Source organism: Pseudopodoces humilis, chromosome 17, assembly GCF_049639895.1.
Source record: "Pseudopodoces humilis isolate 2021_Gansu_Grassland_sample_001 chromosome 17, ASM4963989v1, whole genome shotgun sequence".
NCBI classification, from domain to species: domain Eukaryota; kingdom Metazoa; phylum Chordata; class Aves; order Passeriformes; family Paridae; genus Pseudopodoces; species Pseudopodoces humilis.
This window is the reverse complement of record NC_142216.1, coordinates 15,703,674-15,730,823: the sequence shown is the minus strand read 5'-3', so window position 1 is coordinate 15,730,823 and position 27,150 is coordinate 15,703,674. Positions and strand designations below refer to the sequence as shown.

The 27,150-nt window shown below is 55.2% G+C and overlaps 2 protein-coding genes across 2 annotated transcripts in view; both read right to left on the bottom strand.

The window, feature by feature from the left end:
* LOC102110677 (protocadherin alpha-2) overlaps window positions 1-18,861 on the bottom strand; it is a 98,992-nt gene extending 80,131 nt beyond the window's left edge. Inside the window, exon 1 of the mRNA XM_088063753.1 lies at window positions 16,051-18,861. Within this exon, the coding sequence (XP_087919879.1) occupies window positions 16,051-18,861 (2,811 nt within the window). The remainder of the gene's footprint in view (window positions 1-16,050) is intronic.
* Window positions 18,862-23,123: 4,262 nt separating this feature from the next.
* On the bottom strand, window positions 23,124-25,721 carry LOC102111615 (protocadherin alpha-3). The gene has a single exon (XM_005533985.2). It carries the CDS (start codon window positions 25,719-25,721, stop codon window positions 23,124-23,126), a length of 2,598 nt encoding a protein of 865 aa, XP_005534042.2.
* Window positions 25,722-27,150: the final 1,429 nt, after the last annotated feature.

The window sequence follows — 27,150 nt, the reverse complement described above, 5'->3', positions numbered from 1 at the left end:
TGGGGAGCAAGAGATAACTTTTAGCTATCAGGAGCTCGGGATAACAGTTTCATATGCAGAGGATTTCTAGATTCCCATGAAAATCCTCATTACCCGCACCCAGGCACAGAAACAGGGACCCACTTCATGCCATTCAGCACATCACAGGCAAGAACTCGTCTCTTTAACACAACAGATCGGTCTGCTGACCCCCAGTCAGAGACCACCGGGCTTGACGGAAGCTGCCGGGGAGGACACCAGCGACAGCAGGCACGGGGACTCGGTCCCGCTCGTGCGGCAGGAGCGGCTCCGAGCCGAGCACTCGGAGTCTCTGACAACTCCGAGGAAGCATTTCCCTGCCTGTAAAATCTAGTTTGGAAGCTGCAAAACATCCTCCGACCACCACGGCGGAGCGGGCGCTGCAGTCGCTTCCCCTCCGCTCCTCCCGCTCCCGGAGCCGCCCGCAGAAGCGCTCGGCAGCGCTCCCGGCTGCCAGCCCCGCCTCGGCTGCCAGGACTGCGCCTGATGACATCGCCTGAACCAGCAGCGCTCTCCAGAACAACGTGCGGCAGTCAGAACAGCCTGGGCTTACAGCGACTGACAGCTCTAAGCGAAACTGGCATCGTTTATTCAAGGCACTGACGGATATTCTAGAGCCTTCTGTTAACGAACCCTGCCCACATTATTCCACGATAAAGCATCCACGAGCTGTTTCTAAAGTTAAGATTGCTTTATGTTTCTAACAGAAATATTGGAATATTTTCTTGACAGTGTACGCCTATAGCAAACCCCGATAAAGTCTTCAACTCATTGCTACAATCAGAGACACCAAGGGGAGCCGAACAGAAGCCAAATCCTCCCCTGCCCCAAATGATTGACACTGAGACCCCACATCACCCTCAATCATAACCTAAAGAAACGAGTCTCTTCCCACACCTGGGGGCAAATGCTGTTTCTCCATCTTCTACAGAGGTCGTTAAATCTGTAACGTATAATCGTTTATAAGCTTAAAATAGACGGTTTTCCTTTAGAAAATCGTGGTCCCATCACATCCATGTGAACAAAGGAAAGAAGTGACAGCTTTACAGAGCTGGGGTAACCCTTGCTGGTCACAAGTGGAGGTGGTTCATGAACAGTTAATCACATCACAGGGTGATGACACACTCCCCTTCAGCACGGACAGCCGCTCATGATCAAAAGAGACTGAATAAGCAATCCCGAGCAAATACACAAAGAACTCAAATTTAAAGCCGGTACTAAGACATGTAAGAGAAGAGAAAATCGTGGGACATGTTCAAATGATTTCCTACAGATCGACGAGAGATAACCCACTCCTAATACTTTTCAAAAAGGACATGAAGTTTTCAAAATTCGTTGCTCTTTTCTATACACCTATAAGCACCATTCTCATGATTTTGGAAAAAACGATCCATCATTTAAGTTCTTCAGTCCGTGTCCTTTCTCTAAAGAACTCGATTAGCTCAAAACCCAACCAAGCAAACTTTGTCAAAATAAAAATGCCGCGTTTACAGATGTCACTGTATCTTAAAAATATGGGGGTTAACCAAATGAACTGAATGCATAACATGAAATTATATACGTACTGCTTGTTTTTATTACCCTGGCAGCTTTATCCATTTCACTTTTAAGCTATAGACAAAATTAAGTGAAATAGAAAAGATCTTCACTTTCCCTTTAAAAATTGTTCTAATTTTCTGACACTGAACAAGAAACGCTAAACATGACCCTAAAGTCTTATCTCAAAGAGTTCTTCGAAGCTTGCCAAGATGAGAACCGAGTCAATTCAGTGTCATCAGTGCACGGACAAGATCAGCTGAAAAACAGTGGTGTTGAAAACAACCTGGTAATTAAACAATCACTCTCTGCATCGGGAAATCGCTGAGGAAAATAGGATCAAAACTGTTCTCTTGGTTTTTTCTGCTCTACTGCCGGGAGAGCCCAAAGCTTTCAACCTACCGTCTCCAAACTATTGAACACCACACATAGAAAAATTCCTTTATAATTCTCCCTGAATCACTTTTCCTGCCTCTTTCCACTCCCACCAAATTTGGACTTTTCTTTCCACAGCGTATTTCTGGATGGATGGGATAAAAGAGAAGCCCCAATACTATGAAGAGTGAGATCAGGTCGTGGGGCATGGCCAGAGAGCACCCCCTCCCTCAAACACTTCTCCATTTTTCCACAAAGCATCCTGAATTTTGCTTCACTCCACCCTCACACACGCACATGTTTCTGACAGACTTCCAGAGACAGAACAACACTCATAACCTCCACCAACATTTCATCAACTCTTTTTGCCCCAAAATTGTCACTGCATGGATTTCAGCTTCTCAAGAGCAGTGAATCACAAGAATCAGAAAGATTCTATAAATTCAAAAACTCGCAAGTGCGCCTTGGCACACATGAACACGACAATCAGCAAATAAGTGTAAAGGCGCCTGGTTCGAAGACACAATTACATTCACCATGAAGGAAATATCAAACTACTGAAGAACTCACACGTCGAAAGGCACTTAAAATAGGAAAATAAAATATCTCTAAGACCTAGCACTGCACTTTGATGCCAAGTAGGCAGTAAAAAAAAAAAAATGATAAAAATAACGTCCTATCCAAGACAATTTTTAAAAAAATGAAAGAAGGAAAGAAAATATGGAAATTTTGAGGGGCAGTCGTATATTGAGAAAATGAAATTTCATATAGTGAACAGGCATATCTAAGGCACATCATCACATCTAAATGCAACACACTACAAAGCTAGTACATTCTTCTTAAACTCTTATCACAGAAAAGATGTTTTAAAACTTCGAAGATTCATGTATTAAGTGAGAGATACAAAAATGTAAATTTCGAAGACTCTTACCACGCTTGAAGCAAGAGGGGAGAGAGACGGCCCCTTCCCAGCAGAACCGTTTTCTGCAGCAGGGCCAGGAGGCGGCGGAGGGAAGTTGGGGCTGAAAACCATGAGGTCGCTCTTGCCCGCGCCGTCCGCCACGCACAGGCTGCGGCTGTGGCGCTGCGAGTACGACCAGCTGCCCACTTCGCTGGCGCACACCAGCGTCGTGGGCCCGGGCCCCGACAGCACGGCCGCCCGCGGCGCCCAGCGCGACGCCCCGTACAGCACCACGGCCAGCAGGAACAGGCTCGACACGGCGCAGATCGCCACCACCAGCCACACGTTCGTCGCCGCGCTCGCCGCCCCCGCGCCCAGCTCCGCGCCCGCACCCGCCGCCCGCGACAACGACGACAAAGACGACGACAAAGACGACGAGGAGGACCCCGCGGCCAGCCCCGCCTCGGCCGCCTCCACCAGCGACACGCTGAGCGTGGCCGTGGCCGAGCGCGCCGGCTCGCCGTGGTCGCGCACGACGATCAGCAGCCTCTGGCGAGGGCCGTCCGCCTCGTCCAGCGCCCGCGCCGTGCTCACCTCGCCGCTGTAGAGCCCCACGCGGAACGGGCCCTTGCCCCGCGGCTCCCACAGCTCGTAGCGCAGCCACGCGTTGTAGCCCGAGTCGGCGTCCACGGCGCGGATCTTCGCCACCACCTGCCCCGCCGGCGCCCCCCACGCCGCCCACGCCCACAGCGTGCCCGAGACCGAGACCGCTCCCAGCTCCGCCGCCCCCGCCGCCCCCAGCTCCGCCGCCTCGGCCGCCACGCCGCCCGCCTGCGGTGCCGAGCCCGCGGGCGGCAGCAGCGCCGGAGCGTTGTCGTTCTCGTCCAGCACGAACAGCTGCACCGTGGCGTTGCCGCACAGCGGCGGCTCCCCCGCGTCCACCGCGCGCACCTCGAACTGCAGCACCCGCAGCTCCTCGTAGTCCAAGGGCTGCAGCGCCCACACGCGCCCGCTCTCCGCGTCCACCGACACGTAGCTCGACGCCGGCCGCCACCCGCCGCCCGCCGCCCCCGACGGCGACACCGCCGCCGCGCCGCCCTCCCACACCGAGTAGCTCACGCGCCCGTTGCCCGCCTCGTCCGGGTCCCGCGCCCACAGCCGCGCCAGCTCCGCGCCCGCCGCGTTGTTCTCCCCCGCCAGCACCGTGTACACGGCCTGCGCGAACGCCGGCGCGTTGTCGTTCACGTCCGACACCGGCACCCGCAGCCCGCGGCGGGCGCGCAGCGCCGGCGCCCCGCCGTCCTCCGCACGCACCTCCACCTCGTACTCCGACACCCGCTCCCGGTCCAGCGCCTCGCGCAGCACCAGCGAGTACGAGCCCGCGAACGTCGCCTCCAGACCGAACGGCGACGCCGGCCACACCCAGCACCGCACACGACCGTTCGCCCCCGAGTCCCGGTCCGACACGCTCAGCAGGGCCACCACCGTCCCCACCGACGCGTCCTCCGACACCGGCACCGACAGCGACGTCACCCACACCTCCGGCGCGTTGTCGTTCACGTCCAGCACCTCCAGCACCACCTTGCAGTGACCCGACAGTGGGGGGGATCCTTTGTCCCTTGCTTCAACAGGGATCTCGTATCTATTAATTTCTTCATAGTCTAAATTGCCCTGAAGTCTGATTTCTCCTTTGTTTTCATCGATAGTGAACATTTCTTCAACTTTTGTACTAACACGTCTACTAAATGAATATACTATATCGCTATTGATCCCTTCATCAGGATCAGTGGCACTAAGCGTGACTAACAGAGTCCCGAGCTCTGAACCTTCTAAGACTTTAACTTTATACACCGACTGGTTGAACTGGGGCGGATTGTCGTTTGCATCCAGCACCGTGATCACGAGTTCCATGGTGCCTGTCAGAGACGGCCGGCCCCCGTCACTCGCTGTCAGCACTAACCGGTGAACGGGAATCGTCTCGCGGTCTAAAGCTTTCGTTAAAATAAGACCCAAAGACGCACTCTGATCATTATTCCCCTGATGATCAAGACTGAAATACTCGCTGGGACTGAGTGTATAGGTGAGCTGAGCGTTCGCTCCGATATCCGCATCCGACGCGCCCTCCAGCGGGAAACGAGACCCAGGCACAGACGATTCTGCGATGCTGAGGGCTTCTTCGTCCACACGGAAGACGGGGGCATTGTCGTTGATGTCGGTGACCTCCAGCTCCACATGGAAGACGCGCAGCGGCCGCTCCACCAGCACCTCCAGGCGCAGCGCGCACGGCGCGCTCTTGCCGCACAGCTCCTCCCGGTCGAGCCGCGAGCTCAGCACCAGCGCGCCGCTCGCCCCGCTCACCTCCACGCTCGCCCGCCGGCCCTGCGCCACCAGCCGCAGCCGCCGCGCCTCCGCCTCGCCCGCCTCCAGGCCCAGGTCCTGCGCCAGACGGCCCAGCACCGTGCCGGCCTTCGCTTCCTCCGGCACCGAGTAGCGCACCTGCCCGCCCGCCACCGCCCAGGCCGCCTGCAGCACCAGCACCCGCAGCACGGCTCCCCACCGCATCGCCGCCGCTGGTGCCTCCAGCCCCTTCCCTGGCCCTGTCCGGCTCCCCGCCGCTCCCCCGACGTCCCCCTTAGGGTCTCCCTGGGAGGAGAGGCACGCCGTTCCGCTTTCTCTGTGCTCCGCCCGGGCCGGTCTCCCGCATCGTTCTTCCCGCTGACGGCACCGTGACTGAGGCTCGGGGAGGAGCTGCCGCCCTTCCGTGTCTCACGGCGCCTTCGCGGCCATCAGCGGCACCTGGTGTCCGACCGTGGCTCCTTCGTGAGCCGCTGACTGCTGTCCTGTTCCCGCTGCCCCAGCGGCTCTGTGCGGGGATGGACCTGCCGCGGCTCCGCCCGCTCGCCCGCCATGCTCCGGGGTTTCCCGTCCGAACATTGCCTTCCTCCGCAGCGGTAATAGTGAGTTCTTTTGTCTCCTCCCCTTCTCGTCCTCTTCTCCTCTTTCTTTTATCCTTCCTTAAGGCACTTTAATTGAGAAGTACACTTGCCAGAACGTACATATTAATCCAGGAGTCGTACCTAGGAATATCTTCACTGCATAAAGCCTACCTTGCTTCTGATCTCCAGACTTAATCTTCTCTTATGCCTGAGGCGGCATAACTCGATTTTCTCATTTATGTTTTCTTCTGGAACGTATTTCAGCTGTTTCCTCTACAGAAGAAGACTCGATCAGAAGTACAGAAATATCAGATACAGAAGTATCCTCGATCTTCCATCTATAGAAAGTACTCGGGTCTTCAGAAGACAGATTCACATGTAATGTGTGTGGTCTAGTCCAGGAATGATAGAAACGAACAGAAATTGCTTACCTTTTCATGGATTTGTGACAGGGATATAGCTGAGCAATTCCACACAGTCTCCTTGGCTTTTTGTAGAGTAAATAATAGAGTAAACCCATCATATTACAAATACCTGTGCCTGTCCATAGCAGAATTGTTTTGCCTTCTGAAATGTATTTCCAACCGAGTAAAGCATCAGCGGGTACCAATTCCACAAACCTTCAACTCCATCAGCAACGTCCTAACTCTATGCTCTAAACATAATCGACAGAGCAGAAATCCTCTCAGAAGAGTAAAATAGCTCAGGGAACCTGAACTCTCATCTTTATGTGTCAGTGAAGTATTTTCTGTAAGTTTTATCTCCCAAGTGTAGCTGGACAATGAAGATCACAGTCTTGGTTATTATTTTTAGGCAGGTAGAAACTCACAGTATGGCAAGACAATATTCCCATTACTGATAGAGATGAGCAGCTGCAGGACACAGCAGAATCAAACAACCCTGACACAACTGAAGACAAGATAAAAGGATTGCACCATTTTTCTGGCAAGGCACAGTTCATCTCATAACATGTTCCCAGGCTCCCGCCCCATCTACTGATATAAATACATCAGAGCCTCTTCTGGACACAACTACAGCACTTGCTGCTGCCCTGCCCTGTAGGCCAGACAGTAACATAAACCAGGGAATTTCACAGATTACCAAGTTGTTGGTTCAACCACAGGAAGAATCAACGATGCATGCACCCAGAGGTAAAAAACAATACAAAAGGACATTACAAAACACTAAAAAAGTCTATGTAGATCCCTCGACAGGTATTTTTAATTACACCTGTTGCTGTTCTAACTGTTGTCTTGATTTACTTCTAGGTCTCTATTGTCAGGCTTGTGTTCAAGGATCACTGCTCCAAATTTCAGGGAAGCAGGGCTGAAAAAGCAAACATGTTTTTTTCCATCCTCTCAAATCCCCGCTGGCTTGCCAGTATTTCTGTACCCGTTTCTATGAAGGCAGAAACAAATGAAACCTGAAGCTTCACGGCTTTCTCTCAAAGTAAAATTCACCTTGAGAGACTACAAGACAGGGAATCAGAGTGACGGCAAGAGGCACAGACTCTGACATAAGAGAGCATTATTTGGCAGCATGGCTTTCACTCACAATTTTCAACACACCTCCTGATAAAGTCAAACTAAATCCCTCTATGAGGAAATTGGGAGTTTCAAGCATCATCCATCTTTGTACTCACGTGATTATGATAAGGCAAGCACACAATGAGACAAAAAAAAAATCTGTTTATTTTAAAAAGTATTCTCAGGGAAGGGAAAATAAAATAAAATTAAATAAACACAGATAATGTTAAAGTCCCACAACAACCTAGAAATTCAATGCCTATGACTGCTGGGTACATGGGACTACCCAAGTCAGAAACCAAACTGAGGTGCTTCTATAAATACGTTAATCCACCAAAAACAACTCCTTTAACAATATGTCTTGCTCGGTCTGTCACTACAGCTGCACATTTTGACATCTACTTCAGTTCGTGTTCTTCTGCAATTAAGTATCTCACATTGAAAGGGCATTTCAATCATGCTTAGAAGGGGGAAACGTGAAATACATATATTTTTCATGTTCATAGTAATTCTGTACTACTTTGCAAACAAATACATGCCATGCATGCTGAAGAAACCAGAACTTTCTATTTGGATTCTGTTTCAGAGGCGAATCAAAAAGGAGCACAGACTTCTGAGCAAGAAAAGACTGGAAACCAACAACTTACAGCAGTCAAAAGCAAGAAATTCTTCAGAACTTCCCCACCTGTAAGACAGGGAAATGTAGGCAAGTGAAGATGCTCCATTCAAAATTTAAGACTGAAAGAGGCACTCAGAGTTGTGATTAACAGCACAGATGGAAGAAAACCAGACCTGGTAACACCAACAAGATAAGGTAAACACTGCAGCTGGGCAGAGATCTTTACCAAGAATTGTTCCATTTAATAACTCATGAGGGGATCTCAGAAATTCACGGACAGTGATGTACCAAAGATTACAGGAGATATCACCCTACGGAGCACAGATCAAATACAGCTCTACTGAAAGGAACTGCAGAAAGAGTTGACGACTCTGAAGACCTAGATAGGAAACTGGCAAAATATTTTTGATGAAGGGAACTACAAGGCTGAGTGGACAAGAGAAAGATGTTGCTTCAACACAGACTCTGACTGATTCTGAAACAGCCACTGAAGGTTATAAAATTATAGAATAGAGAAGAAAGTGACACATATATGACCTCCATTCTCAGTGCCATCAAAAAGGCAAGACTCACAAGACGCTGCAAGACAAAAAAGTATTTCATTCAACTTTGCACAGAGCACACCAAAATTTAAGTATTTTTCAGTGCTCTTCTAAACACGATAAGTGGAAGAGAGACCAGAGTGGCATAAAAAAACCTGCTGCGACGTAACACATTATGCAGCATGAAGAAGAGAGACAATGAAACCGGCAGTCAAAGGGTAAACGACGATAGAACACGGACCGCCCCTGAGCAACGAGGGCGGAGTCCGGCTCCAGACAGAAACTGTCAAGGGGAAGGGTAAGAGGGGGCAGAGCAAGAAAGGCAGTGCCACTGACCGTGTCGAGGAGAGCGGACGGCTCCGGCTGCGTGTCCTTGGCCGCGGGGCCAGGCGGCGGCGGCGGCGGAGGGAAGTTGGGGCTGAAAACCATGAGGTCGCTCTTGCCCGCGCCGTCCGCCACGCACAGGCTGCGGCTGTGGCGCTGCGAGTACGACCAGCTGCCCACTTCGCTGGCGCACACCAGCGTCGTGGGCCCGGGCCCCGACAGCACGGCCGCCCGCGGCGCCCAGCGCGACGCCCCGTACAGCACCACGGCCAGCAGGAACAGGCTCGACACGGCGCAGATCGCCACCACCAGCCACACGTTCGTCGCCGCGCTCGCCGCCCCGGCGCCCAGCTCCGCGCCCGCACCCGCCGCCCGCGACAACGACGACAAAGACGACGACAAAGACGACGAGGATCCCGCGGCCAGCGCCGCCTCGGCCGCCTCCATCAGCGACACGCTGAGCGTGGCCGTGGCCGAGCGCGCCGGCTCGCCGTGGTCGCGCACGACGATCAGCAGCCTCTGGCGAGGGCCGTCCGCCTCGTCCAGCGCCCGCGCCGTGCTCACCTCGCCGCTGTAGAGCCCCACGCGGAACGGGCCCTTGCCCCGCGGCTCCCACAGCTCGTAGCGCAGGCACGCGTTGTAGCCCGGGTCGGCGTCCACGGCGCGGATCTTCGCCACCACCCGCCCCGCCGGCGCCCCCCACGCCACCCACGCCCACAGCGTGCCCGAGACCGAGACCGCCCCCGCCCCCAGCCCCGCCGCCTCGGCCGCCACGCCGCCCGCCTCCGGTGCCGAGCCCGCGGGCGGCAGCAGCGCCGGAGCGTTGTCGTTCTCGTCCAGCACGAACAGCTGCACCGTGGCGTTGCCGCACAGCGGCGGCTCCCCCGCGTCCACCGCGCGCACCTCGAACTGCAGCACCTGCAGCTCCTCGTAGTCCAAGGGCTGCAGCGCCCACACGCGCCCGCTCTCCGCGTCCACCGACACGTAGCTCGACGCCGGCCGCCACCCGCCGCCCGCCGCCCCCGACGGCGACACCGCCGCCGCGCCGCCCTCCCACACCGAGTAGCTCACGCGCCCGTTGCCCGCCTCGTCCGGGTCCCGCGCCCACAGCCGCGCCAGCTCCGCGCCCGCCGCGTTGTTCTCCCGCGCCAGCACCGTGTACACGGCGTGCGCGACCGCCGGCGTGTTGTCGTCCACGCCCGCCCCCGCCACCCGCGGCCCGCGGCGGGCGCGCAGCGCCCGCGCCCCGCCGTCCTCCGCACGCACCTCCACCTCGTACTCCGACACCCGCTCCCGGTCCAGCGCCTCGCGCAGCACCAGCGAGTACGAGCCCGCGAACGTCGCCTCCAGACCGAACGGCGACGCCGGCCACACCCAGCACCGCACACGACCGTTCGCCCCCGAGTCCCGGTCCGACACGCTCAGCAGGGCCACCACCGTCCCCACCGACGCGTCCTCCGACACCGGCACCGACAGCGACGTCACCCACACCTCCGGCGCGTTGTCGTTCACGTCCAGCACCTCCAGCTCCACGCTGCAGTGACCCGACAGCGGGGGTGTCCCTTTATCTGTCGCTTCGATTTGCAATTCGTGTAAACGGACATTTTCGAAATCCAGGGTACCCATGAGTCTGATCTCGCCTGTCTTGGTGTCAATGGTAAAGAGTTCTTTGTTACCGACGGGACTTGACCTCAAGATGCTATAAGAAAACTCTTTATTGCTTCCTTCGTCCGGATCCGTGGCATTCACGCGCACTACAAGTGTCCCCTCTGTAGCATTCTCCGGTAGCTGCACTTTATATACCGACTGGTTGAACTGGGGTGCGTTATCATTCGCATCCAGCACTGAGATCAGCAGCTCCATTGTCCCTGTCAGTGACGGCCGGCCCCCGTCACTCGCTGTCAGAACCAACCGGTGAACGGGAATCGTCTCCCGGTCTAAAGGCTTTGCGAGCACCAGAAACAGAGACTTCCTGTTTTCATCAGACGATTTAACATCGAGTGTAAAATGCTCGCTGGGACTGAGAGTGTAGGTGAGCTGAGCGTTCACTCCGATATCCGCATCCGACGCGCCCTCCAGCGGGAAACGAGACCCCGGCAGAGTGGTGAATTCCGCGATGCTGAGGTTTCTGCTGGAGGCAGGGAAGACGGGGGCATTGTCGTTGATGTCGGTGACCTCCAGCTCCACATGGAAGACGCGCAGCGGCCGCTCCACCAGCACCTCCAGGCGCAGCGCGCATGGCGCGCTCTTGCCGCACAGCTCCTCCCGGTCGAGCCGCGAGCTCAGCACCAGCGCGCCGCTCGCCCCGCTCACCTCCACGCTCGCCCGCCGGCCCTGCGCCACCAGCCGCAGCCGCCGCGCCTCCGCCTCGCCCGCCTCCAGGCCCAGGTCCTGCGCCAGACGGCCCAGCACCGTGCCGGCCTTCGCTTCCTCCGGCACCGAGTAGCGCACCTGCCCGCCCGCCACCGCCCAGGCCGCCTGCAGCACCAGCACCCGCACCAACAACGCGCACCGCCGCTCGCCCATCCCTGACGCCGCCGCCGCCGCCGCCGCCGCTCTGCCTGCCGGCCCCGGCACGGGTCCCGCACGGCTCCCCGCCGCCGCCCGGACGCAGCGGCTCTGCTGCCCGGCCCGCGCCGCCCCCCCCGCGCTCACAGCCGGGCTCTCCGCCGCACCGGGGCGGAGCCGCCCACACGCCGTTCCTGAGCCTGCAGCGACACCGTGCGCTGCTCCGCCGCCTCACACGCTCCCAACACAGCGACCGCGCCTCCGCTCCATTATGGCCATCTCCTCTGCTTTTTCTCTCCCAGCCGTTCTCGTCCTTCATGTTAGATTTTCTGTTCCCTCTTCTTTACCCCTTCTGGTAACTCGCAAGAAGCCTCCGGAGCCAGACAGCAGGAAAACAAGCCAAATCCACGAACTCGACTTACATTGCAGTAGGATCGGACCGCTGAATATTCTGATCAAGGTGGAGTCTATTGACGACCAGCTTCTCCCAGCCATTAAAGGTAAGGTCGTTGTGTACTGCTCATCTCCTTTGCTGTTGTTTTCTTTGTCATCTTCTATTCTAAATTACCTCCTTGTGTCATTCCTTCATAGCATCTTCTCTCCTCTCCTCTCCTCTCCTCTCCTCTCCTCTCCTCTCCTCTCCTCTCCTCTCCTCTCCTCTCCTCTCCTCTCCTCTCCTCTCCTCTCCTCTCCTCTCCTCTCCTCTCCTCTCCTCTCCTCTCCTCTCCTCTCCTCTCCTCTCCTCTCCTCTCCTCTCCTCTCCTCTCCTCTCCTCTCCTCTCCTCTCCTCTCCTCTCCTCTCCTCTCCTCTCCTCTCCTCTCCTCTCCTCTCCTCTCACTCCTTTTATGTCCTCCTTTCTTGCTCTCCTCCCTTTATGTGTCCAGTGACTTCCTTCCTTCCCTCCTTCCTTCCTTCCCTCCTTCCTTCCTTCCTTCCGCCACTTCCTTCCTTCCGCCACTTCCTTCCGCCACTTCCTTCCGCCACTTCCTTCCGCCACTTCCTTCCGCCACTTCCTCCATCTTCCTCCTCTTCTTCACTGTCCTTATGCACATACATACTCTCTTCTCTCTTTGTTTCTTCTCCATTTCTGTGATCAATGTATTTTTCCATGTGATTACATTCACCGTCCCCATGAAGCACGAACACGCCATTGGTAACAAATCTCATTCCTCTCCGTTGTCGTCTTCCATCTCTCCACTCAAGGAACAAACTTCCTGCTCACTTCAAGTCTATAACAGACAGACAGAGTACTCCTTCACCTCACATTCTGGAAGGAAACCACACTCTTCAGGCCCATCCTCTTAAGGGAGAGAATTCAAAGCCCTCTGAAACACAGGCCAAATCCCTTGGTACTTTGACACTAGCACAAACAACCCAGGGGAATCTTCTTCAGGGACTCAAACCCATCATGGCTCAGCACACCAATCCTTCCTGAATGCTGAAAAAATATGGAGCAACCACAGCTCCCAAACACTCTTCATGTACCTCGATGAAGAACTGTTCTTCAGGCCTCATTTGCCAGCTTCATGATAAATGTAAATTTCCAGCTTCGTGTTTCAGGTAGGCCAGCACAGTCAGAAACACAGAGCAGGAACATCCATCCCCAGGGGCGTTTCTCCCCGTGGAATGCCTTGCATAGCCTGATCCACAGAGTAAAGGCAATAAAGTAATTTTATCTGTGTCATTTTCTCTGAGAACACACCCCCGACTCTCAGCACATCCACTCTGAGAAATGTGTTAGGGTCTCTTCTTCATCTGTGCTTCCTATTATTTGCTCACACTGTGTCTGGAAGCAGCAAGATAGGAATGGGAGGAGGCAGTGGTGCTCTGCTGATCCAGCAAAGGAATCATAGAACATTCCAGACTGGAAGGCACCCATAAGGATCATCAAGTCCAACTCCAAATTCAGGCACATTTGGTCAATCCAAAATGAAGATACCATGACTAAAGATATATAAAGGCACAACTGTTTTTTAGACTCATCTTCTTTAGGTAGCAGCAACTTACCTGAAGCATCCCTGTCTCCTTCTTCAGAAAATATTTACTTTCAAGTGACAGAATTGATTCTGAGGCATATTTTTTTTAATGTTATCAGAGATTTCTGGGGAAGATGAATAGGGAGAAATGACCCACAATCTGCAAAAGCCTGTAAATCACTGAACAGAGCACAATGCTTCTTTATGCACTTTTATCGCATGGGAAATATGAGGGACCCTGCAAATCTAAGGACATTCTCCCAACGTCAACCTCAGCTTAGAAGACTGGATAATCCATCCCTCATACCAATGCTCAGCTGCTGGAAACTCTACTACGTGACAGCTGCCAAAATTCAACAGCCTGCATTTCATCCACTGTTACCAACACATTGCAAATGCAAAAGAAGAAAAAAGTATAAAACATGGGATTTTTTTGGTGAAAGGAGAGAAGAAAACTAGAAGGTCCCATTCCACCATACCAAAATGCCAGGTCTGGCAACTTCATGGTTATGGACAAAACCTTTTCAAATCTACATCAAGACAAGGGCAGAGATGTAAACAAGGAGAGTTTCAAGGAAGGCTGACCAAGGGAGACTGATATTTGGAAAAGCTCTGTTTCACCAATACCATATTTTCCAAAGCAAGTGATCTGAGTTGTGTATGGTAGATGTCTTCATGTCTGTCAGGAAGAGCATGGAGAATACCAAAGATAGACAGGACTTCAGAAGGACCTGAGAGGATCCCAGGCAAGCAACCCTGAGTGGCAGGTGTCTTCACAAGGTTTTCCCAGGGGAATCCTCTATACCAAGCTCTGGGAAATTAATCCCCAGCTAAGAGGCTGGAGCTTTTCTTTTTTCTTCCCCAGTGATGGTGCATCTCCATTTCCTCAGTGAAGAAACTTCCCCACTCAAAGTCACCCTCCCCTTGACCAAGCAATACTCCCTGCCACTTGGAGGATTACAGCTGCAGCAGCCAAGCTGCCCCACCAAAACAGCTTGCCTCAGCAAGAAAGCCCACTCTGAGCCTGAGCCAGGCCTTTGCACATCCCCACCTTCCCTCACAATCGGCACAAAGAACTTATGAAGGGATGCAAAGCCACAGAATATCTGGCAGGCTCTATGAAATTCACCCTAAATGTTCTGTACTTTTTCAGCAATCTCAGATGGAAACATCACAGAGGTACACATTAGAGATGTTGTTAAAATTCTGTGATCAGAGTGACAGCTCTGATCCTGGTCCAGATTAATTTTGTTTTGAGAGAACCAAACCTGCAGCTTTTGCTGAAGCACAAGGACAGTCACAAAATAAACTGTGGGGGAGAATTTCTGTGATAGCATCACAGCTGGGCTGCTCTGGAAGGTTTGGTGTGGTTGTGCAGGTATCAGGGTTGAGCATGACAAGGGGACACTGCATTTCTACTGAGGTTGATCCTGCAAGTGCTCAAGTTGGAGAAATGTGGCACACACAGATTATACCTTCCTCCTCATCACATCCTCTTGCAAATCCCACTTGACAAGCAGCAAGGAACCATCAAGGCAAAATCAACAGCTGAGGAAGCTACTATAGATGTCCATCCCTACACAAGGACTCCAGCAAGCTGAAGTCCTACCCTCCCACAATGCCTTCTCAAAATAAAAGGGACATGCTTCATCAAACAATATTCAGTATTGTGTTTCCTCTTACCAGCACATTTTGTACAGTAATGATGTATCAACATAAATCTCTTTCTGTTTTGGGAAAACTTCATGACCTCAAAGGACATTTTGGCAATTTCACTACCACACAGCATCTCAAGATCAACAAGACCTCCAACTCCAGAACCTCAGAGCCTTGCAAAGGATCCCAGGCAGAAGCACCCTGTGCCCATCCTGCCTCACAGCTTTCTCTAGTTATCCTTCATTGCTCACTCGGGGACATGAGTTCTCAAGACAACCACATCATCACTCACTCTTGTCATAAGATACAGCCATGGCCTTCCCAATGAATCCCATCTTCCTTGGGCAAGCCTTCCCTCTGCTCAAGGTCACATCAGGAAATACCTGGGCCTTTCTCTGTCGCTACTACACTCACTTTAATAAGCATGCTTATTCCTTTACTTTCATTTAGAGGAAGAAAAAAATATACAAGGAAAAAGATGATAGTAAAAATTCTTACTGCCTTTCCTACTTTCTTAATGAGATTGAACCTAAATGCAGAATTGTTGTTTCCACAGGGAGCCAAAAATCTGAAGTCCCAAGTGTAATTTTGTGTCACATCTATGGCAAGGACAATGAAAGAGGACAGCTTCCAATAATAATCCAGACCTAACACCAAGATGGTCAGGAGCCAGCAACGGCATTAAGTCAGTACAAAGTGACTGGGGGACAGTCACCACCACGGCTTGTCCTGTGTTCCTGCACCAACCTGACATTGAAACCCTTCATACAGAAAAGTCAGGAAGTTGCCTGCAAAGCTGGCACCTCGAGGCACCTCTGACTTCAATAGGAGTGATTTCATTCTAGGGTACAAAACCTGCCCAGCACACCAAGACTCAGCTGCAGATGGTAAGAGCTCCGGGGTGCCATAATACGCTATTTCTGCTTCCACACACCAAAAATTACAAAATCAGGGAAGGACGGGGCCAAAGATGGAAATGTTCCTTTAATATCCTTAAACACGCCCTGCCGTCAGGCTGCGGGGGCGGAGCCTCGCTACAAGAAAGAATTGCTCACGGAGCAGGAGGAACGCGCAGAGGAGAAAAGAGGCATCGGATGAAAGAGCGAGAAGTGAGCAAGGGCGTGCCACTGACCGTGTCGAGGAGAGCGGACGGCTCCGGCTGAGTGTCCTTGGCCGCGGGGCCAGGCGGCGGCGGCGGCGGAGGGAAGTTGGGGCTGAAAACCATGAGGTCGCTCTTGCCCGCGCCGTCCGCCACGCACAGGCTGCGGCTGTGGCGCTGCGAGTACGACCAGCTGCCCACTTCGCTGGCGCACACCAGCGTCGTGGGCCCGGGCCCCGACAGCACGGCCGCCCGCGGCGCCCAGCGCGACGCCCCGTACAGCACCACGGCCAGCAGGAACAGGCCCGACACGGCGCAGATCGCCACCACCAGCCACACGTTCGTCGCCGCGCTCGCCGCCCCGGCGCCCAGCTCCGCGCCCGCACCCGCCGCCCGCGACAACGACGACAAAGACGAGGAGGATCCCGCGGCCAGCGCCGCCTCGGCCGCCTCCACCAGCGACACGCTGAGCGTGGCCGTGGCCGAGCGCGCCGGCTCGCCGTGGTCGCGCACGACGATCAGCAGCCTCTGGCGAGGGCCGTCCGCCTCGTCCAGCGCCCGCGCCGTGCTCACCTCGCCGCTGTAGAGCCCCACGCGGAACGGGCCCTTGCCCCGCGGCTCCCACAGCTCGTAGCGCAGCCACGCGTTGTAGCCCGAGTCGGCGTCCACGGCGCGGATCTTCGCCACCACCTGCCCCGCCGGCGCCCCCCACGCCGCCCACGCCCACAGCGTGCCCGAGACCGAGACCGCTCCCGGCTCCGCCGCCTCGGCCGCCACGCCGCCCGCCTCCGGTGCCGAGCCCGCGGGCGGCAGCAGCGCCGGAGCGTTGTCGTTCTCGTCCAGCACGAACAGCTGCACCGTGGCGTTGCCGCACAGCGGCGGCTCCCCCGCGTCCACCGCGCGCACCTCGAACTGCAGCACCTGCAGCTCCTCGTAGTCCAAGGGCTGCAGCGCCCACACGCGCCCGCTCTCCGCGTCCACCGACACGTAGCTCGACGCCGGCCGCCACCCGCCGCCCGCCGCCCCCGACGGCGACACCGCCGCCGCGCCGCCCTCCCACACCGAGTAGCTCACGCGCCCGTTGCCCGCCTCGTCCGGGTCCCGCGCCCACAGCCGCGCCAGCTCCGCGCCCGCCGCGTTGTTCTCCCGCGCCAGCACCGTGTACACGGCCTGCGCGAACGCCGGCGCGTTGTCGTTCACGTCCGACACCGGCACCCGCAGCCCGCGGCGGGCGCGCAGCGCCCGCCCCCCGCCGTCCCCCGCACCCACCCCCCCCTCGTACTCCGACACCCGCTCCCGGTCCAGCGCCTCGCGCAGCACCAGCGAGTACGAGCCCGCGAACGTCGCCTCCAGACCGAACGGCGACGCCGGCCACACCCAGCACCGCACACGACCGTTCGCCCCCGAGTCCCGGTCCGACACGCTCAGCAGGGCCACCACCGTCCCCACCGACGCGTCCTCCGACACCGGCACCGACAGCGACGTCACCCACACCTCCGGCGCGTTGTCGTTCACATCCAGCACCTCCAGCTCCACGCTGCAATGACCTGACAGCGGGGGGGTCCCTTGATCTGTCGCTTCAATTTGCAATTCGTGTAAACCGACTTTTTCAAAGTCCAGGGTACCAGTGAGTCTGATCTCTCCCGTCTTGCTGTCAATGGTAAAGAGTTCTTTGTTGCTGATAGGAATCGAACTCAAGATGTGATATGAAAACTCTTTATTGCTTCCTTCGTCCGGATCTGTGGCATTCACACGCACTACAAGTGTCCCCTCTGTAGCATTCTCCGGTAGCTGCACTTTATACACCGACTGGTTGAACTGGGGTGCGTTGTCGTTGGCGTCCAGCACCGAGATCACCAATTCCATTGTCCCCGTCAGAGACGGCCGGCCCCCGTCACTCGCTGTCAGAACCAACCGGTGAACGGGAATTGTCTCACGGTCTAAAGGATTTGCAAGCACCAGAAATAGAGACTTCCTGTTTTCATCAGACGATTTAACATCAAGTGTAAAATGCTCGCTGGGACTGAGTGTATAGGTGAGCTGAGCATTCGCTCCGATATCCGCATCCGACGCGCCCTCCAGCGGGAAACGAGACCCAGGCACAGACGATTCCGCGATGCTGAGGTTTTTTCGGGCGGCGGGGAAGACGGGGGCATTGTCGTTGATGTCGGTGACCTCCAGCTCCACATGGAAGACGCGCAGCGGCCGCTCCACCAGCACCTCCAGGCGCAGCGCGCACGGCGCGCTCTTGCCGCACAGCTCCTCCCGGTCGAGCCGCGAGCTCAGCACCAGCGCGCCGCTCGCCCCGCTCACCTCCACGCTCGCCCGCCGGCCCTGCGCCACCAGCCGCAGCCGCCGCGCCTCCGCCTCGCCCGCCTCCAGGCCCAGGTCCTGCGCCAGACGGCCCAGCACCGTGCCGGCCTTCGCTTCCTCCGGCACCGAGTAGCGCACCTGCCCGCCCGCCACCGCCCAGGCCGCCTGCAGCACCAGCACCCGCACCAACAACGCGCACCGCCGCTCGCCCATCCCTGACGCCGCCGCCGCCGCCGCCGCCGCCGCCGCCGCCGCCGCCGCTCTGCCTGCCGGCCCCCGCACGGGCCCCGCACGGCTCCCCGCCGCCGCCCGGACGCAGCGGCTCTGCTGCCCGGCCCGCGCCGCCCCTCCGCGCTCACAGCCGGGCTCTCCGCCGCACCAGGGCGGGGCCGCCCACACGCCGTTCCTGAGCCTGCCGCGACACCGGCCGCTGCACCCCCGCCTCACACGCTCCCAACACAGCGCCTGTGCCTTCCCTCCATTATGGCCATCTTCTCCGCTTTTTCTCTTCCAACCGTTCTCATCCTTCATGTTAGACTTTCTGTTCCCTCTTCTTTACCACTTCTGGTAACTCGCAAGAAGCCTCCGGAGCCGGACATCAGGAAAACCAAGCCAAACCTACGAACTCGACTTACGTGGCAGTAACATTGGACCGCAGAATACTCTAATCAAGGTGGAGTCTATTGACGACCAGCTTCTCTCAGCCATTAAAGGTAAGGTCATTGTCTACTGCTCATTTCTTTTGCTGTTGTTTTCTTTGTTATCTTCTTTTCTTAATTACCTCCTTGTGTCATTCCTTCATAGCATCTTTTTTGTCTTCTCCCACTCCTTTTATGTCCTCCTTTCTTGCTCTCCTCCCTTTATGTGTACAGTGATTTCCTTCCTTCCTTCCTTCCTTCCTTCCTTCCTTCCTTCCTTCCTTCCTTCCTTCCTTCCTTCCTTCCTTCCTTCCTTCCTTCCTTCCTTCCTTCCTTCCTCTCCTCTCCTTCCTTCCTTCCTTCCTTCCTTCCTTCCTTTCCTTCCTTCCTTCCTTCCTTCCTTCCTTCCTTCCTTCCTTCCTTCCTTCCTTCCTTCCTTCCTTCCTTCCTTCCTTCCTTCCTTCCTTCCTTCCTTCCTTCCTTCCTTCCTTCCTTCCTCCTCTTCTTCACTGTGCTTATGCACACACATACTCTTTTCTTCTTTGTTTCTTCTCCATTTCTGTGATCAATGTATTTTTCCATGTGATTACATTCACCGTCCCCATGAAGCACGAACACGCCACTGGTAACAATTCTCATTCCTCTCCGTTGTCGTCTTCCATCTCTCCACTCAAGGAACAAACTTCCTGCTCACTTCAAGTCTATACCAGACAGACAGAGTACTCCTTCACCTCACATTCTGGTAGGAAACCACACTCTTCAGGCCCATCCTCTTAAGGGAGAGAATTCAAAGCCCTCTGAAACACAGGCCAAATCCCTTGGTACTTTGACACTAGCATAAACAACCCAGGGGAATCTTCTTCAGGGACTCAAACCCATCATGGCTCAGCACACCAATCCTTCCTGAATGCTGAAAAAATATGGAGCAACCACAGCTCCCAAACACTCTTCATGTACCTCGATGAAGAACTGTTCTTCAGGGCTCATTTGCCAGCTTCATGATAAATGTAAATTTCCGGCTTCGTGTTTCAGGTAGGCCAGCACAGTCAGAAACACAGAGCAAGAACATCCATCCCCAGGGGCGTTTCTCCCCGTGGAATGCCTTGCATAGCCTGATCCAAAGAGTAAAGGCAATAAAGTCATTTTATCCATGTCATTTTCTCCGAGAACACACCCCCAACTCTCAGCACATCCACTCTGAGAAATGTGTTAGGGTCTCTTCTTCATCTGTGCTTCCTATTATTTGCTCACACTGTGTCTGGAAGCAGCAAGATAGGAATGGGAGGAGGCAGTGGTGCTCTGCTGATCCAGCAAAGGAATCATAGAACATTCTGGACTGGAAGACACCCATAAGGATCATCAAGTCCAACTCCAAATTCAGGCACATTTGGTCAATCCAAAATGAAGATACCATGACTAAAGATATATAAAGGCACAACTGTTTTTCAGACTCATCTTCTTTAGGTAGCAGCAACTTACCTGAAGCATCCCTGTCTTCTTCTTCAGAAAATATTTACTTTCAAGTGACAGAATTGATTCTGAGGCATATTTTTTTTAATGTTATCAGAGATTTCTGGGGAAGATGAATAGGGAGAAATTACCCACATTCTGCAAAAGCCTGTAAATCACTGAACAGAGCACAATGCTTCTTTATGCACTTTTATCGCATGGGAAATATGAGGGACCCTGCAAATCTAAGGACATTCTCCCAACGTCAACCTCAGCTTAGAAGACTGGATAATCCATCCCTCATACCAATGCTCAGCTGCTGGAAACTCTACTACATGACAGCTGCCAAAATTCAACAGCCTGCATTTCATCCACTGTTACCAACACATTGCAAATGCAAAAGAAGAAAAAAGTATAAAACATGGGATTTTTTTGGTGAAAGGAGAGAAGAAAACTAGAAGGTCCCATTCCACCATACCAAAATGCCAGGTCTGGCAACTTCATGGTTATGGACAAAACCTTTTCAAATCTACATCAAGACAAGGGCAGAGATGTAAACAAGGAGAGTTTCAAGGAAGGCTGACCAAGGGAGACTGATATTTGGAAAAGCTCTGTTTCACCAATACCATATTTTCCAAAGCAAGTGATCTGAGTTGTGTATGTTAGATGTCTTCATGTCTGTCAGGAAGAGCATGGAGAATACCAAAGATAGACAGGACTTCAGAAGGACCTGAGAGGATCCCAGGCAAGCAACCCTGAGTGGCAGGTGTCTTCACAAGGTTTTTCCAGGGGAATCCTCTATACCAAGCTCTGGGAAATTAATCTCCAGCTAAGAGGCTGGAGCTTTTCTTTTTTCTTCCCCAGTGATGGTGCATCTCCATTTCCTCAGTGAAGAAACTTCCCCACTCAAAGTCACCCTCCCCTTGACCAAGCAATACTCCCTGCCACTTGGAGGATTACAGCTGCAGCAGCCAAGCTGCCCCACCAAAACAGCTTGCCTCAGCAAGAAAGCCCACTCTGAGCCTGAGCCAGGCCTTTGCACATCCCCACCTTCCCTCACAATCGGCACAAAGAACTTATGAAGGGATGCAAAGCCACAGAATATCTGGCAGGCTCTATGAAATTCACCCTAAATGTTCTGTACTTTTTCAGCAATCTCAGATGGAAACATCACAGAGGTACACATTAGAGATGTTGTTAAAATTCTGTGATCAGAGTGACAGCTCTGATCCTGGTCCAGATTAATTTTGTTTTGAGAGAACCAAACCTGCAGCTTTTGCTGAAGCACAAGGACAGTCACAAAATAAACTGTGGGGGAGAATTTCTGTGATAGCATCACAGCTGGGCTGCTCTGGAAGGTTTGGTGTGGTTGTGCAGGTATCAGGGTTGAGCATGACAAGGGGACACTGCATTTCTACTGAGGTTGATCCTGCAAGTGCTCAAGTTGGAGAAATGTGGCACACACAGATTATACCTTCCTCCTCATCACATCCTCTTGCAAATCCCACTTGACAAGCAGCAAGGAACCATCAAGGCAAAATCAACAGCTGAGGAAGCTACTATAGATGTCCATCCCTACACAAGGACTCCAGCAAGCTGAAGTCCTACCCTCCCACAATGCCTTCTCAAAATAAAAGGGACATGCTTCATCAAACAATATTCAGTATTGTGTTTTCTCTTACCAGCACATTTTGTACAGTAATGATGTATCAACATAAATCTCTTTCTGTTTTGGGAAAACTTCATGACCTCAAAGGACATTTTGGCAATTTCACTACCACACAGCATCTCAAGATCAACAAGACCTCCAACTCCAGAACCTCAGAGCCTTGCAAAGGATCCCAGGCAGAAGCACCCTGTGCCCATCCTGCCTCACAGCTTTCTCTAGTTATCCTTCATTGCTCACTCGGGGACATGAGTTCTCAAGACAACCACATCATCACTCACTCTTGTCATAAGATACAGCCATGGCCTTCCCAATGAATCCCATCTTCCTTGGGCAAGCCTTCCCTCTGCTCAAGGTCACATCAGGAAATACCTGGGCCTTTCTCTGTCGCTACTACACTCACTTTAATAAGCATGCTTATTCCTTTACTTTCATTTAGAGGAAGAAAAAAATATACAAGGAAAAAGATGATAGTAAAAATTCTTACTGCCTTTCCTACTTTCTTAATGAGATTGAACCTAAATGCAGAATTGTTGTTTCCACAGGGAGCCAAAAATTTGAAGTCCCAAGTGTAATTTTGAGTCACATCTATGGCAAGGACAATGAAAGAGGACAGCTTCCAATAATAATCCAGACCTAACACCAAGATGGTCAGGAGCCAGCAACGGCATTAAGTCAGTACAAAGTGACTGGGGGACAGTCACCACCACGGCTTGTCCTGTGTTCCTGCACCAACCTGACATTGAAACCTTTCATACAGAAAAGTCAGGAAGTTGCCTGCAAAGCTGGCACCTCGAGGCACCTCTGACTTCAATAGGAGTGATTTCATTCTAGGGTACAAAACCTGCCCAGCACACCAAGACTCAGCTGCAGATGGTAAGAGCTCCGGGGTGCCATAATACGCTATTTCTGCTTCCACACACCAAAAATTACAAAATCAGGGAAGGACGGGGCCAAAGATGGAAATGTTCCTTTAATATCCTTAAACACGCCCTGCCGTCAGGCTGCGGGGGCGGAGCCTCGCTACAAGAAAGAATTGCTCACGGAGCAGGAGGAACGCGCAGAGGAGAAAAGAGGCATCGGATGAAAGAGCGAGAAGTGAGCAAGGGCGTGCCACTGACCGTGTCGAGGAGAGCGGACGGCTCCGGCTGAGTGTCCTTGGCCGCGGGGCCAGGCGGCGGCGGCGGCGGAGGGAAGTTGGGGCTGAAAACCATGAGGTCGCTCTTGCCCGCGCCGTCCGCCACGCACAGGCTGCGGCTGTGGCGCTGCGAGTACGACCAGCTGCCCACTTCGCTGGCGCACACCAGCGTCGTGGGCCCGGGCCCCGACAGCACGGCCGCCCGCGGCGCCCAGCGCGACGCCCCGTACAGCACCACGGCCAGCAGGAACAGGCTCGACACGGCGCAGATCGCCACCACCAGCCACACGTTCGTCGCCGCGCTCGCCGCCCCGGCGCCCAGCTCCGCGCCCGTACCCGCCGCCCGCGACAACGACGACAAAGACGACGAGGATCCCGCGGCCAGCGCCGCCTCGGCCGCCTCCACCAGCGACACGCTGAGCGTGGCCGTGGCCGAGCGCGCCGGCTCGCCGTGGTCGCGCACGACGATCAGCAGCCTCTGGCGAGGGCCGTCCGCCTCGTCCAGCGCCCGCGCCGTGCTCACCTCGCCGCTGTAGAGCCCCACGCGGAACGGGCCCTTGCCCCGCGGCTCCCACAGCTCGTAGCGCAGCCACGCGTTGTAGCCCGAGTCGGCGTCCACGGCGCGGATCTTCGCCACCACCTGCCCCGCCGGCGCCCCCCACGCCGCCCACGCCCACAGCGTGCCCGTGACCGAGACCGCTCCCAGCTCCGCCGCCCCCGCCGCCCCCAGCTCCGCCGCCTCGGCCGCCACGCCGCCCGCCTCCGGTGCCGAGCCCGCGGGCGGCAGCAGCGCCGGAGCGTTGTCGTTCTCGTCCAGCACGAACAGCTGCACCGTGGCGTTGCCGCACAGCGGCGGCTCCCCCGCGTCCACCGCGCGCACCTCGAACTGCAGCACCTGCAGCTCCTCGTAGTCCAAGGGCTGCAGCGCCCACACGCGCCCGCTCTCCGCGTCCACCGACACGTAGCTCGACGCCGGCCGCCACCCGCCGCCCGCCGCCCCCGACGGCGACACCGCCGCCGCGCCGCCCTCCCACACCGAGTAGCTCACGCGCCCGTTGCCCGCCTCGTCCGGGTCCCGCGCCCACAGCCGCGCCAGCTCCGCGCCCGCCGCGTTGTTCTCCCGCGCCAGCACCGTGTACACGGCCTGCGCGAACGCCGGCGCGTTGTCGTTCACGTCCGACACCGGCACCCGCAGCCCGCGGCTGGCGCGCAGCGCCGGCGCCCCGCCGTCCTCCGCACGCACCTCCACCTCGTACTCCGACACCCGCTCCCGGTCCAGCGCCTCGCGCAGCACCAGCGAGTACGAGCCCGCGAACGTCGCCTCCAGACCGAACGGCGACGCCGGCCACACCCAGCACCGCACACGACCGTTCGCCCCCGAGTCCCGGTCCGACACGCTCAGCAGGGCCACCACCGTCCCCACCGACGCGTCCTCCGACACCGGCACCGACAGCGACGTCACCCACACCTCCGGCGCGTTGTCGTTCACGTCCAGCACCTCCAGCACCACCTTGCAGTGACCCGACAGCGGGGGGGTCCCTTTATCTGTCGCTTCGATTTGTATCTCATATGAACGAATGTCTTCATAATCCACACTGCCCACCAGATGCAATTCACCCGTTCTTGCATTTAAATGGAAAATGTTTTTCCCCTTTTCAGGAAAAGTATTGCTCACACTAAATGCCACTTCACCATTACTTCCCAAATCCGGATCAGTTGCGTTCACCCTCGCCACAAGTGTCCCCTCGGCAGCGTTTTCCAAGAGCTGCACTTTATAAACAGACTGGTTGAACTGGGGTGCGTTGTCATTTGCATCCAGTACCGTGATCACGAGTTCCATGGTGCCAGTCAGAGACGGCCGGCCCCCGTCACTCGCTGTCAGCACCAACCGGTGAACGGGAATCGTCTCCCGGTCCAGAGGTTTCGTGAGTACAAGAAACAAGGATTCTCGGTATTCCTCACTCCGGTGCAAATCTAGAGAGAAATGCTCGCTGGGACTGAGTGTATAGGTGAGCTGAGCGTTCACTCCGATATCCGCATCCGATGCGCCCTCCAGCGGGAAACGAGACCCAGGCACAGACGATTCCGCGATGCTGAGGTTTTTTCGGGCGGCGGGGAAGACGGGGGCATTGTCGTTGATGTCGGTGACCTCCAGCTCCACATGGAAGATGCGCAGCGGCCGCTCCACCAGCACCTCCAGGCGCAGCGCGCACGGCGCGCTCTTGCCGCACAGCTCCTCCCGGTCGAGCCGCGAGCTCAGCACCAGCGCGCCGCTCGCCCCGCTCACCTCCACGCTCGCCCGCCGGCCCTGCGCCACCAGCCGCAGCCGCCGCGCCTCCGCCTCGCCCGCCTCCAGGCCCAGGTCCTGCGCCAGACGGCCCAGCACCGTGCCGGCCTTCGCTTCCTCCGGCACCGAGTAGCGCACCTGCCCGCCCGCCACCGCCCAGGCCGCCTGCAGCACCAGCACCCGCACCAACAACGCGCACCGCCGCTCGCCCATCCCTGACGCCGCCGCCGCCGCCGCTCTGCCTGCCGGCCCCGGCACGGGCCCCGCACGGCTCCCCGCCGCCGCCCGGACGCAGCGGCTCTGCTGCCCGGCCCGCGCCGCCCCCCCGCGCTCACAGCCGGGCTCTCCGCCGCACCAGGGCGGAGCCGCCCACACGCCGTTCCTGAGCCTGCAGCGACACCGTGCGCTGCTCCGCCGCCTCACACGCTCCCACGCAGCGCCTGTGCCTCCGCTTCGTCATGGCCATCTCGTCTGCCGTCCCTGCCTTCCCTGTCTCTTCTTACAATGCTCCTTTGATATTTTGTTCCTTTGCACCTTTGCCGCTGCTTTCTTCTTTACCCCTTCCTCTATCCCGACAGTCACCTCTGGCACCGCACTGCAAATAAAAGTATTCGGATCCACCAACGCTAATTTCGTGGCATCAGCAGTTGAATGCAGTATTCTACGAGGCGGAGGCTTTTGACAACCGGCTCCGGCCACCGATTTGAGGCAACGTCCGTGAGTAATCCTGTTTTTAAATTTCTTCTCTTTGTCATCTTCCATTCGTAATTACCACCTTGGGCCATTCTTTTGTAGCATCTTTCTGGTTCTTTTTCTCTTCTTCCTGGCCTGCTTTTCTTCTTTCCTTTGTTGCCTCCTTCCATTTTTGTGTACAGTGGTAATGTCGGTGACGTACCAGTAAATTCAATTATAGTTTGTCCCTTTCACTCTTTTTCTACTACTTTCTTCTTTCCTTCTCTTTCTCTAGATCCAGCTTTCTTTCCTTCATTGCTCTCTGCTTCCTTTCTATTTTCTTCCATTTCCATCCTCTGTTCACTTTTCCATTACCAGGAACTGAATTGTCTTACCGTCTGTTCAACATTCTTGACATGGTGTAGGGACACATTCCTTGGAAAAAGCTCTCCTTCCTCTTTCCTTCTGACTTCAGGGAAACGTTCAGAGAAAGCACGGCACCATGATACACATTTCAAAAAGCTTCTCATTGACAAACAATATTCCACATCAAAGCCGCGTATTTTATAATTAAAGGCACACAGGGCAGATGTCTTCACAAGCAGCAATACCAGAAGGAACAACAGTACCCCAAGTTATGCAGAATTTCTGGACACCCTGCTGGGATTCCAAAAGAGCAGCACTGTGTGCTGGGATCCTCCTCACAATATTCTACTGTAACCCTGTATGTACACCCTGTGAACTGGGATCCCCACAGTTAAGCAGACACTCCCTATTCCCTCCCCAAGACTTACTCAATTCCTCCACGCCTCCATGCCTGGCACAAAGAATATATAAAGTGCTGCAAATCCATTCTGTGACTCTTTGACTTTTCCCTCATGCCAGGATGCTTTGAGCTTTTTCAGCAGTAGCTGATACAAACCGAGTTCTTAAAAGTTCTGTGATTAGAGGCATGAACAATACTGATTCC

What these genes read in the sequence shown, in the direction of transcription:
- LOC102111615 (XM_005533985.2), bottom strand. Translation starts at nt 25,721, where the DNA reads ATGGGCGAGCGGCGGTGCGCGTTGTTGGTGCGGGTGCTGGTGCTGCAG.